The sequence below is a fragment of the Eptatretus burgeri genome, chromosome 17, assembly GCF_056783735.1.
Source record: "Eptatretus burgeri isolate ZD-2024b chromosome 17, Ebu_testis_v1, whole genome shotgun sequence".
Classification (NCBI taxonomy): domain Eukaryota; kingdom Metazoa; phylum Chordata; class Myxini; order Myxiniformes; family Myxinidae; genus Eptatretus; species Eptatretus burgeri.
The window spans coordinates 30,296,294-30,309,650 of record NC_140977.1 but is presented as its reverse complement, the minus strand read 5'-3'; the positions used below and the strand labels follow the sequence as shown (position 1 = coordinate 30,309,650).

General features: G+C 45.7%; 1 protein-coding gene across 1 annotated transcript; it reads right to left on the bottom strand.

Annotated features, from left to right (window-relative positions):
- Positions 1-952: 952 nt before the first annotated feature.
- LOC147009668 (carbohydrate sulfotransferase 7-like) lies at positions 953-4,901 on the bottom strand. Its single transcript, XM_085861141.1, has 2 exons — positions 2,062-4,901; positions 953-1,973 (listed from the first exon to the last, which is right to left on the bottom strand). Exons 1-2 carry the CDS (start codon positions 3,075-3,077, stop codon positions 1,634-1,636), a joined length of 1,356 nt encoding a protein of 451 aa, XP_085717267.1. The 5' UTR covers positions 3,078-4,901; the 3' UTR covers positions 953-1,633.
- Positions 4,902-13,357: the final 8,456 nt, after the last annotated feature.

Below are 13,357 nucleotides of genomic sequence, written 5' to 3'. Positions count from 1 at the left end.
AGCAGCAGCTTCTTCGCTCACTGCAGATCTGGATAAAATCACAAACTGGTCCAACACGTGGAACATGTCTTTCAATCCAGACAAATCTCACACTCTCACTATGTCTCTTCGAAAGGACCGTTTACAAAACCCCCCATCCACTTTCTCAACAATCCTCTGGAAGAAGTCTTTTCTTTCAAGCTTCTGGGTCTCACTATCTGCCATGACCTTTCCTGGGAAAGTCACATTTCCAACCTTGCCTCAAAAGCCAGTCGCCGACTGGGAATCCTCCGTCGTGCAAAGTCCTTCCTCGGCCCTCTTGAGCTCCTGACCACTTACAAAGCTTTTGTCCGTAGCCTGATGGAGTACTGCTCTCCCCTCTGGGCTGGTGCTCCTGCCTCCCACCTTTCTCGACTTCACGCTGTCGAAACCAGGGCTTTTAAGATCATTGGCATCTCCCGCAATGAAGCTGAGTCTTTGGGCCTCTCACTCAATCACCGCAGGTTGGTCGGTGGTCTTTCTGTCTTCTACCGACTCCTCTCCAGCCTTGCCCCCCCTGCTCTCTCTGTGATTTGTCCCAACCACATTTCCACAGGGCGCTCAAGGTCCGCCAACAACCCCCTTCTGGTAAAACTACCAAAATCACGAATCACTGCTCATCTTCACTCTTTCATTCCTCTTTTTCCCGCCTTTGGAATAAACTTCCTCACTCTATTCTTTCCCATTCTTCCCTCCAGGCTTTCAAAACAGCTGTTCACCACCACCTCTTATCTTCCCCCATCCAAATCCTCGATCTTTTCTACCCCCGATAATCCACCCAAGCCCACTTCCTTCAATTCTCCTGCTTTCCTTCCTGAAAGTCCCTTTAATGTCGATCTTCCCCTCGCCATGTTCCCTGTCCCATCCCCATCCCTCTCCCTTCCACAGTTCACCTGTATCTGTTCCCCAATGTTTTGTCCCTTCCACTCCCGCCCCTCTTGTCTCATGCCTCCTTGCTGTGAGTTGTGTGTTAGCTCTCATACGAGCCTCGACCAAGGTATACAAAAAAAAAAAAAAAAAAAAAAAAAAAAAAAAAAAAAACATTCTTGTTATTGCCATGACACCCTGGCCTGTGATCTCGTCAGATTTGAATCCACTTAAACATCTGTGGGATATCATTGATCATCCCATTCAAACTTTGCCAATGCAGCCACAGACCATCAATGAGCTGAAACAGTAGCTGATTCGGACATGGAATGCTATTTCCAAGCCTCAGATTTGAGTGCTCATATGGTCAATGTGAATATGGTGCAATGCAGTGATTTCTGCCACATTGGGTATTGAGATTGTATGATTGTAGGTATCTCCTTGTGAAAACATTCATCACAACAAAGCATTTTCTGATGACAAGATGTCACGATGAAATGCACATGTAATTATACAGCATTTATCTGTGTCCTGTGATGTCACATATAAATCTCGTCAAAAACAATCACGTGTTCGATTTTTATGGAGAAGAGGGCACATGCAGATGAGCATCAAAACCTTCCTCGATTTTCAGTTGTTGAACAGAATAGCTCAGTTGCAAAATGGAATCCAACCAACTCTCCTGAAGTCGAATGACCATGACCACGAACGACCCCAATCAAGCTCCACACTTTTGGATTGAGCAGCCTCAACAGAGAGGGACGTAACCAAGAGACCTCATGACTCCAGCACAGGTATTCTGGAGCCGCCGGATCACGTCAGGCCGTAAGATGGTAAGCCAGCGGCTTAGTGAGATGTGAGGGTCACGGGGCGTCACTGCAAACGCTGGGGGCGCTTGTGGCTTTGTGTCACTGATAGCAGAACGAGAGATGGCTGGTGGAGGGGGCAGTGGTGCGGGTGGAGCCTGGAGAAGACTCTGCAGGTAATTATAGACTCCGCGGTGAGGTTCAAGACCCGTGAAACGGAACAGGGCATCGAGAGAGCGCTCCGGTTCTAACAGGAGGTCTTCATAACGGAGAAGCATGTACCTGTTGGGGATCGGTGGGGAAAATAAGCAACACATGGTTTCGAAAGCAGAACCTGGGAAAATTGAAAAAAGCTCAAAACGACACTGACCTGTCCCGAAGCCAAGTCTTCAAACTGGAGGACAGACCTCGGGCTGAGCTCTCGCAGAGCATCTCGAGCGAGGTGAGGGCGAGGAACTCGAGCCTACGACGTGAGGTGAGCCACAAAGGCAAATTCCTGGGGTGACCTCCACCAACAATCACACGACCCCGGGATACCATGGCATGGTCCCAAGCGAGCGCACTCGCTGTGCGCAGGCGGGAAGCGAGAACAGCCCGGGGGTCTCGCACCAGATGCACGATGCGTACATCGTCCCGCTGCACAAGCGGCTCCAGCACAGACAGGTCAAGAACACGGACTCCTTTGACTACAACGGCGGGGAAGCGCTTGCACTGCGTTTCCATTTGCACAGGGCTGGGTGAGCGACAGAGGCGGCGGCAGCGTTTACCTTCCACAGGGCCAACCTGGCGTTTGCTGTAAGCATCACACAACGGGTGTGAGCACAGAGCCTTGTTGTCAGACCAGCCAAACAGCGTGAAATTGGCCCCAGGAACCTGTGAGGTTCCCACAAGTCCCGCGAACGCGGCAGTTAGTTTGCATTGGAAGATGGATCGCAGCATGTCCCTTGCTCCGCGTTGCAGAGCCGTGGCTCCCGAGCCCGGGAAGGCTCTCCAAAGGTGCCACATGGGTTCGTACACGTAGAACACATCTGGGTGCTGGTTAAACAGCTCACCCACCATGGACGAGCCCGATCGCCAAGATGTGTGAATGTAAATACGCCTCGGCCCTTCTGGGCTCCTGCCCGGTTCGCTCACCTCCATGCTGGGCGCACGGCCTTCATATAGCATCGCGGGTACATTCCGCAGATTGAAGCGCGCAGGCACGGATGTGCAATCCTGTGGGGAGCCCGAGCGCCAGCGCTCCACAAGCAAGCTGAGCGCAGAAATCATGCCGAGAATGAAGAGGATCCTGCACGCACGGCGGCATCTCCATGAGCATCCACGTGCACAGCAGCATCTCCAGCATCCACGCGGTATCATCTTGGGGAGAGATTGGCACAACCGCATATCTGCCAAGCACAGCTCTCACAGCAGAGGGAGGAGCAAATGTGGACCAGTTAGTCAGTGAAGCTCAGGGTCAAAGGCAGAACGCCACAGTCTGAATACGTGAAGCACAGTCTTAATATGGCGACACTGTTTATTAAGCTTTGTTCATGATATTGTTGTGCTATACTTGAAGTTTTGGTAATTCTATTGTTTTTCCGCAAAGCCAATTTCAGACGAATGGTATTATTGGTGGCCAAAAAACTGGGAATTGGCTGGACAAGAGACTTTTCACAAGGATCTAATTTTGGGAATCGAGCGAGCGTTCAGGTTGGAGAACAAAAAACAACTTTTGTTTCTTTTATTATATAGCAATGAATAATGGTCGGTCTGTTATCGGGTATGTGTAGACACCGATGGTTCCTGATGCTTGGAACCAAGGTTCAAATGCCATGCACAATTTGTTTGTCCAGTGTGTACAAATGGCCTTGTAATAGATGTTGAAGTACACCATTGTCCATGTCGCCTACATGTGATTTATGTACAGGTTCCATGATGAGCCTTGTGTCAATGCAACATGATGCCTGTCATGTGCAGCCATGCATGTTCTGCTTTACAATTGCTTCATATTATTATTATTATTATTATTATTATTATTATTATTATTATGAGGTCCAATCCTTCCAGGATGGACACCTAATGTTTTTGTTCTGTTTATTATTACCCTCGCCAGAGGATAGGGCATTGCATTTGGGTTTGTTTGTTTGTTTGTATGCACAAAATGTGTTTTTCTTTGCAACCGCTTGACGGATTGAGACGGAGTTTTCACCATCAGAGCGACTACTCATGTAGAATGTTTCAATGATAATCATGAAGTCGTAGGTCATGTGGTGTGGAAGCCATGTTGGAAAAGAGGAAAAACTTTGGACCTGTGTATCTCCGAAACTGCACGAAGGAAAAAATTTAAACTTGGTACATGTCAAGTACTCCTCATGGGGAATGTTTTTTTTTATGATTTCTTAAGTTCCTTCGTTATGACGTCATAATTGCATGTGCAGAACGCTACATCCGATCACCATGAAAACATTTGAGGGTCACCCTGGGATAAATTGGTCACGTGGTTCGGCAGCCATATTGTTTTTTTTTTTAAACCTTTAAAAATCTTCTCTGAAACGGCTGAATAGATCAAGATGAAACTTTATAGGTATGACCGCCTATCCGTGAGGAACAAAAAGTTCCCACCTATGACATCATAGGTCACATGGTTTGGCAGCCATATTGGATTTACCCGAAAACAGATTAAAAAAAAAAAAAACCTCCAGAACAGCTGGAAAGATCGAGAGGAAACTTCACACAAATGTTCCCCAAGCATTGCGGACACCAGGGTATTCACGAATATAATCGATAGACCACATGGTCTGGCAGCCATATTGTATTGAGCAAAAATCTTTTAAAATTTTTTTGTCTCTTGAACTACTCCATCAATCGAAGTGAAACTTCACAATTAGAATCTAGTCAAGGGGAATAGATGTTTAAAATTACTTCATGATCGGTTTCAGTCTGGCAGCCAGAAATTTTTTTTGGATCTTGGTTCTTTTTAAAAAAAAAAAATATATTTTGATTCAGGCTCACTTAGCTGTTCCTGGACGGGTTTGAGGGTAGAGGAGTAGCAGCTGAAATGTGAATCCTGTCCAGGTTCCTCATGATGACTTCATCTTTGCTTTTTGTTTGTTTGGGTTCCCTCTGATTAATCCAATGCAGGAGTGTACCTATTTGGTCTTCCATTTGATTTGAATTAAATTTATTTTAATTCCATTCCAAATTCAATTATATAATAATAAACGTCATGGTTCAGGGTCAGGTGACCAATCAAAGCAGGACATCTAAAGTGGCAATTCTCGTTGTGTCTCTTTTAATTATGTAACACACCAGTACACAAACACCACACAAAATACACCAAACAAAACTACACAAACACCACACAAAACAAGTCTTGGCATGGGTCTGCAATCTCTGATTGCTCTTTTTCTTGATATACTTGTAATTCCGCCGCACTTTTTCACGTTTATTCGCTTTTAAATTCATTTTCTTGGCAAACGTTGGTTCCATTGACAAAATTTTCACCAGAGTATGTGTCCACTCATGTAGAATTTTTTAAATGATAATTATGATGTCACGTGTTACAGGCGCCATCTTGAAAAAAAAACAGGAAAACTTTGGACATCTTCTCTTGAACCGCTGCACGAATTGTTTTTTGAAACTTGGCACGTGTGAGGAACGCACTACGGGGAACAACATTCGATAACGATGACTTCATCGGTACTTTCCTTATAACGTCATAATTTGATGTGTCGATCGCTTTATCCGATCAGTATCAAATTTTTTAATCGTCATCTACAAAGAACCTTAATTCCAAAATTAAATTGATGACATCTTTGGTGTCACAGATTGGCAGCAATATTGGATTGAATTTTAAAAACTTAAAACCATCTTCTCCAGAACAGCTGGACAGATGGAGGGGAAATGTCACACACGTATTCCCCAAGCCTTGGGGATTCAAGGACGTTGACAAATAAATCATAGCTCACGTGGTCTGGTAGCCATGTTGGATTGAATGAAAATCTTAAAAAAAAATTCTCTTCATCTACCTCATCGATTGACATGAAACTTCATAATTATGATCTCGTCATTAAGGGGAATACGTGTTTAAAATGTCAACGTGATCGGGCACACTGTCTGGCAGCAAAAACTTAAAATAGGACGTTTATTCTTCTTCAATTTTTTCTTATCTTCTCCAGCCACGTGACTATATGTCTATTAATTACATATAGTCACATGGCTGGAGAATATAAAATAGGACGTTCCTGTCTTTTAATTACTCAGTGGTATCCTGTCTATTAATTACGGTCTCCTAACTACGTACTATTGGAATGTATGCCTGGTGTTGGCTTAATGGTTATGGTGGTGGGCTTTGGATCCCAGGGTCCTGAGTTCAAATCCTGCTTGACTGTTGAATTGATACCAGGTGGGGTTGATTGAGCCTGTCATCCTTCCGAGGTCGGCAAAATGAGTGCCGGCATGCTGGTATACTGTGTCGGAGTGGCAACACGTCCAGGATTTTGCCCAATAGCCAAGGAGACTGCTTGGGCAGCACCAATGCTCTGCACAGAGTATGGTTCCAATCTCCTCTCCTCCTCTTGGAATGTACCTTGATACTGCTGAGACCCCCTTAGACCTTTGAAGACCCTTTAAGACTCCCTTAAGACCCAAAATTCCCTGAAGACTCAGAGGTCCCAAAAGACCCTGAAGATACAAAAGACCCAGACGAACCAAAAGACCACGACAACCCATAATTTTTTTTTGAAATACCATTCTGTATTTTGACTCCAATTCTGAATTCAGTTTTATAAAAGAGGACGTTATTGGTCACTTGTCCAATGAAAGCAGGATTGTATCAAAGCGGGGCAGATTGGATCCCAGTCATAACTGCCCACAGTTATCAAGTGGCTCATTGTAAGTGGCCCGTCAAGTTATTGTTATTATTATCATGTAGCATGCACTACACAAAGTGGCAGTTTCTTGACTCAGGTCACAAACTTACAATCCTGGATGGGTCGCCGCTCCGACGCAGTGTACAGGAATTCGGAATTTTTTCAGGGTGCCAGAGCAGACTTGTCTCCTCTTCGTGGTGAAGGACACCGTTTTACATCGTCCAAGCTAAATTACACATTATTTGATAAAATACTGATTACACGACGAATCCTATTTATGCAAAACGTGTGTGTGTATTTGTTTGTCAGCATGTCCGGAATCGAACCAACATCATTTCATTCAATATCTCTCACTACTTGACCAACATTCGTGAAAATTGAATCACTTTATTTAATGTGTGCTAAATTTTGAATCAGATCCGCCTTCGAGAATTGAACATTTAGCATCTTCATTTATCATTTGGTGTTCGGGTAATTCCACGTAGAATTAAACATTGAATCACCTCAGTGTCAAAGGGATGGTGCCAAGAAAAACGAGTAGTCACATGACCCAGTACGAGCTAAAATCGACACCACTAAATGTCAAAGTGTGGCCGTCCATCTCCTCCATCACTCCAAAACCATGAAAACTGGCGGACTCAAACTTTGCATGCACACGAAGACAACTCGAAGGTGGTGCTTGAATAAAAATTGGGTGTTTGGGTAAATTTAAACACCACTTTTGAAGATAATTTAGGGGGTACTCATCACGAAAAACCAAAATAAATGCCTGACAAAGATGTCAGTTCGCAAGTCTTAAGCTGCCATATTTTTGGCCTACTGAACAATGCAATGGCTTGGAACAGGCTGCAAAGATTTAATGATAAAGTTTTTTTTTTTCCAACACTTTCCTCGCATATCATCAAATGCCTGACTATCATACCTACAAATTGCTGGGTACTTTGCAATGCTTATAAACACCCAGATATGCCAGCGTTCGTGGCTTTATTTAATTTCCGCACATGGCATAAGCTCGAGAATCTCTTAAACTAAGCCGAGTTTTAAAATTTAAGCTCCAGAATTGAACTTATCAGCAGTTCCGACTGCTAAATTAGTGTTCATTTGTTCAATTTAGGCATAGTTTCACATTTTGGGTGTCTCCGGTATGTGATGAATCTGACGGATTGGCGATCGTGAATCACTTGCCAAGCCAACCGTTCCTTATCAACCGTTTCGTTGGAGTGCTTAAGCCACTTGGCGAGCATGCTACAATATTTGCACTGTCTCTGAATACTGTATATCGATCGACTTGAACAAAGTTTAGGGGGTACTCGCCTGCATTTGCCCCGTGTTGTCCAGCGGTGCGTCGGATGGTAGCTGGCTCACTATAAATGTGTAATTATACTTTGCATGACGTTCCCCATTTTTGTACGATTTCTTTTCATTACACGACCCATTACTTCGGCAAAGATTAATACATATAAAAAAAGTAAACGTTTCGTTTTAAAAAGTTTCTTCAACTGTGTCATTGGAGTGCTTTATTGGAGCACTCTTCAAGCTTCGATCTCTGCAATCTTCCATGGTGATAGCACGCCGTGGTTATGTGTAGACATCTCTGGCGTTAAGAAGGCAAAATAAATTAGATGATTACAATGAGTAAAAAATGTTTTCAGTTGAAAAGTAATGAATCGCTATATCACAGCAGGATAGCCAGGAGGGACACACGCTTCTTTAAGCTGTGTAACCTGGGTTTGAATCCTGACCCAAATATAAACTGTCATCCCAGTGTTTCACAGACAGGGTGATTCATCAATGTGTGTGCTGTCCCTCGGATGGACGTTAAACTGGACGTCACATCTGCTGGAATCCCTCCTCCCCCTCCCTCTTTCTCACCCCCTCCCCCACCCCACAAATATTCTCGTCAGTGAAGCGACAGGTTGTATTTGCTGGTAAAGAATATTGCAGGTAAGGTCGTTTGGACAGAACTTTCCATATCGCTCTCCCTCCCATCTTTGTAACAAGATTTATACTGCACTGCGTATGAAAATAGTAAACAATATGTGTGAACAGCAAAATAAAATTTCTGGACAAAATGTAATTTATGTACGTCCTTTTTAATACAAATTTGTGTTTAAACAGAGTTGCTCGAAAACTATTTATTAAACAGCGCAAAGTCCTCGCGAGCTTTACTGCATTTTTTTTTCCAGACATTCCAATCGGTCAAAAAGCTTAAGATCATGTCATACTTTACACAGTGATGAATTTACGGTGTAAGATGATCGTATTTCCATCGTACTGTATTTAACACATTTTTACTAATGCACCTTATATAAAGTATATTTTGAAGATTGATGTTTGCTTTTTGTAATCCAATATGATGGCAACTCAAAAATTGCTGACATCATATATAATATATGATTGTGTGTGTGTGTGTGTGTGTGTGTGTGTGTGTGTGTGTGTGTGTGTGTGTGTGTGTGTGTGTGTGTGTGTGTGTGTGTGTGTGTGTGTGTGTGTGTGTGTGTGTGTGTGTGTGTGTGTGTGTGTGTGTGTGTATATATGTATATATGTATATATGTATATATGTATATATATATATATATATATATATATATATATATATATATATATATATATATATATGCACTGAAACATACAGTATAATCAGTATATCGATAGATCTGTGTATGCATTGGTACTTGGGTTTATGTGTGCATGGATATGACAAGGCTCCTCCAGAGAACCAAAAGGGTTACCACTCTTGTCATTTGTAGAATTTGCAGAGAACAATAAATGAAGTTCACAGATAAAATTGTAGCTTCATTGACCTTTTTGAATCTATGCAACACCCTCTTGAAATGTGACAATTCCACCCATGCAGATGCAGGCAATACAAGTGCACACAATTATCTCATTAAAAATTGTACATTTTTAAAAGCAGATTTCTGAAACTTGGGGTATACTGTCAGACCCTGACATTCGCGGTTCCGCTATTCACGGACCCCGTGTATTTGTGGTTCATAAAATGTGACTTGCTTCTTTTTTTTTTTTTTGTATACCTTGGTCGAGGCTCGTATGAGAGCAAACACACAACTCACAGCAAGGAGGCATGAGACAAGAGGGGTGGGAGTGGAAGGGACAAAACAGTGGGGAACAGACACATTTGGTGAACTGTGGAAGGGAGAGGGATGGGGATGGGACGGGGAACATGGCGAAGAGAATATGGACATTACAGGGACTTTCAGGAAGGAAAGCAGGGGAATTGAAGGAAGTGGGCTTGGGTGGATTATCGGGGGTAGAAAATATCGAGGATTTGGATGGGGGAAGATAAGAGGTGGTGGTGAACAGCTGTTTTGAAAGCCTGGAGGGAAGAATGGGAAAGAATTGAGTGAGGAAGTTTATTCCAAAGGCGGGAAAAAAGAGGAATGAAAGAGTGAAGATGAGCAGTGATTCGTGATTTTGGTAGTTTTACCAGAAGGGGGTTGTTGGCGGACCTTGAGCGCCCTGTGGAAATGTGGTGGGGACAAATCGCAGAGAGAGCAGGGGGGGCAAGGCTGGAGAGGAGTCGGTAGAAGACAGAAAGACCACCGACCAACCTGCGCTGATTGAGTGAGAGGCCCAAAGACTGAGCTTCATTGCGGGAGATGCCGATGATCTTAAATGCCCTGGTTTCGACAGCGTGAAGCCAAGAAAGGTGGGAGGCAGGAGCACCAGCCCAGAGGGGAGAGCAGTACTCCATCAGGCTACGGACAAAAGCTTTGTAAGTGGTCAGGAGCTCAAGAGGGCCGAGGAAGGACTTTGCACGACGGAGGATTCCCAGTCGGCGACTGGCTTTTGAGGCGAGGTTGGAAATGTGACTTTCCCAGGGAAAGGTCATGGCAGATAGTGAGACCCAGAAGCTTGAAAGAAAAGACTTCTTCCAGAGGATTGTTGAGAAAGTGGATGGGGGGGTTTTGTAAACGGTCCTTTCGAAGAGACATAGTGAGAGTGTGAGATTTGTCTGGATTGAAAGACATGTTCCACGTGTTGGACCAGTTTGTGATTTTATCCAGATCTGCAGTGAGCGAAGAAGCTGCTGCTTGTCGGTCTGAGGGATGACAGATGGTACGGCAGAGGGTGGAGTCGTCGGCAAAGAGAAATAGAGGATTTTCCAGAGAGTCCGAGAGATCATTGTTGAAAACCAGAATAAGAACAGGGCCCAGAACGCTACCTTGAGGAACTCCAGCCTGCACAGGAAGAGGGGATGAAAGAACTCCATTTAGGGCCACACGTTGACTGCGACAGGAGAGGAAGTCTGCGAGCCATGAGTGGAGATGGCCTTGAATACCATGGGAAGAGAGTTTGGTGAGTAGTGCAGGGTGCCAGACTGTGTCAAAAGCATGTGATATGTCCAGGGATACGGCTCGGATTTCCTGTCTGGCATTGAGGACCTCCATCCATTGATGGGAGAGCAGAAGCAGCATATCCAGGGTAGAGTGTCCTGGTCTGAAACCAAATTGATGATTGGAAATCAAGCCCTGTGCTTCACATTTGCAGCCCTGTGCTTCACGTATTCGCGGTTTTTCATGGGATTTTTGATTTTCCCTTATGACTAATGGACCGCCGGGTTTTTGGTCCTTGGGGTATTTTGTCTTTTCGGTCTTCTGGGTCCTCAGGGACTTTTGGTCCTTGGGGACTTTTGGGTCCTCGAGGTCTTTTGTCTCTTTAGGGGGACTTTGGGGTCTTCAAAGGTCAAATGGGTTTCAGCAGTCTGAAGGGTCAAAAGGGTCCATCTTTTTGTCGAAACACTGTTAGAAAGGTTCTTCTTCTTCTTCCTTTTTGACAGATAGATGGACGGATGGAAATAATCGAATATTAAAGTGGCTTCACCACTTAAATGGGAATTTAAAGTCACTTAATAAGGTGTTGGGCCACCACATGTGGCTAATACAGCAAGTATGTGCTGTGGCATATGTGGTATAGCCTGTGGGCCTGCTGGGCAGGGCATGATGATGGGGGGAGTGGTCGTCGTGAGCCGAGGCTCTTTCCCCTTTCGTCGAGGCCCGAGGGCGAGGTTCTGGCGGCGGGAGCCGCGTCGATGCAACGGGAGCGGCCGTTCGTTGCTGCCTGCAACGGTGATGTGCGGTTCAGGAGCAGCAGGAGCCGTACCAGCCCTTGCGATGAGTTCTCGCGCTTCGGCGGCGTTCATGAGGCAATGCGCGCCCGTGTTGTTCGGGCAGCTTCGACGGCGAGCTGCAGCGAGCCCGTCACGTTCAAGGAAGTCACGGTTCGCAACATCGAGTCAACAACCAAGAGACGGACTCGTGATGGGGGTTATGGATTGCTGTTCATTGCATATTTGTTTTTCCTTGCTCTAGTGACGCGGTTTAACGTTGTTGAAATAAATGCCAACAGTTCCTGTGTGAGAGTGGGTTTGGCGGAGATCAATCGATGGGTTTTGCAGTATGGTCAATGTGATGTTGTGGCTTTGGGAGCAGTGGTGGCGAATAAAAAGGTTTGGTTGGCCTTCCATTGCCCCGGGCCGCGGGTAGTTGCTTTGTCATGTGCAGGGATTTTGCCGAAAGAATGCGCTGTACGGGAAAATGAGTTTGCAATGGTTCCAATGATATTCCTATTGATTTATGACGAGCCTATGGTTGAAGTGTGGTTTGAATGGAGTTGCTACCGTCTAACTGCCGTGTGGGTCTCGGAGATCGACTCGGAGCCAGGACTGGTGCGCTGGTCAGCGTTACCCCCACCTCTGGTTGCGGCAAGGTCAGACATGCCTGGCGCCGGGGGCGCAGCTCTCTGTGTTCGCTCAAGGCCGTTTAGACGGGCGTTGGCATCTCAACTGATTGTGGTGCGTGGGTTGTTGTGGGCCATTGGTTGCATCCAGCCAGCGGCGCTGTTCAGTGCCCCCATCCAAGGTCAATCGAGTCTGGCGCTGGCGCCACGGCTTCCAGACAGCGGGCTTCCGGCCTCGGAATGTTTATCTGCTTCAGGTCTGGCTGGGGGAGGTGGGCCGCCTTGTGGGCCGGAGGCGTTTGATGGTGCCGGGGGAGGTTTGCTCGGGAGGTCGCCACGACCTCGCCGAGGGCCATGTAAGCATGAGCCGCCTGGGGGCGTTTTCGCTGTGTAGTGCTGCTGTGCTTCTCGCCTTGCTGCTTCATATCGGTAACGCGGTCAGAGTTTGGTAGGTGCTTTGTGCAACTCGGTCTTCAGGACCTGGCCGTTGCTGCTTCACTCGCTCGCATCCACACGTTATATGATGTGATGTGCTTTTATTCCTTGCTGTTTTTTTTTTTTTGTACCTTGTCTGCTTTATACCGTGGTATTTCGTGCTATTTATGCTTATTATGATGGTGATCATTTAATAATCATAGTTTTAGGAGGGAGGAGTGTGGTATTGCCTGCGGGCCTGCTGGGCAGGGCATGATGATGGGGGGAGGGGTCGTCGTGATCATCGTGTCTGCCAGGGATATAAGGAGTGCGCCGCCTGAGGCGTTGGAGTGGTGCCGTAGTGCCACGGCTCGTGAGGGTGTTGAGTACGTAATAAAGGAGAGCCGCGGGCAAAGTACGCCCGCGCTCGCGCTTGTACACCACAGCCGGGCTCGACTGTTCCCCCGCTCGTGTCTGCCTGATAAGCATCTTTACCACGACACTACAGCATAGAGTCCACCAGTGTCTGGAATTCTGTAGGAGGGATATATGGAACCATTTTTTCATGAGAAAGTCAAGCAACTCACATCTGTTTGATGGAGGTGGAAAACGCTGTCTCAGGCGGCGCTTCAGAATATCACATAAATGCTCGATTGGGTTCAAATCTGTTGACTGAGAAGGCCATGACATGCGTACACA

Excerpts from the sequence above, each read along its gene's own strand:
- LOC147009668 (XM_085861141.1), bottom strand. The coding sequence starts at position 3,077 with ATGCGGTTGTGCCAATCTCTCCCCAAGATGATACCGCGTGGATGCTGG. Across the intron at positions 1,974-2,061 it reads AAGACTTGGCTTCGGGACAG|GTACATGCTTCTCCGTTATG; the intron begins GTCAGTGTCGTT and ends GATCCCCAACAG.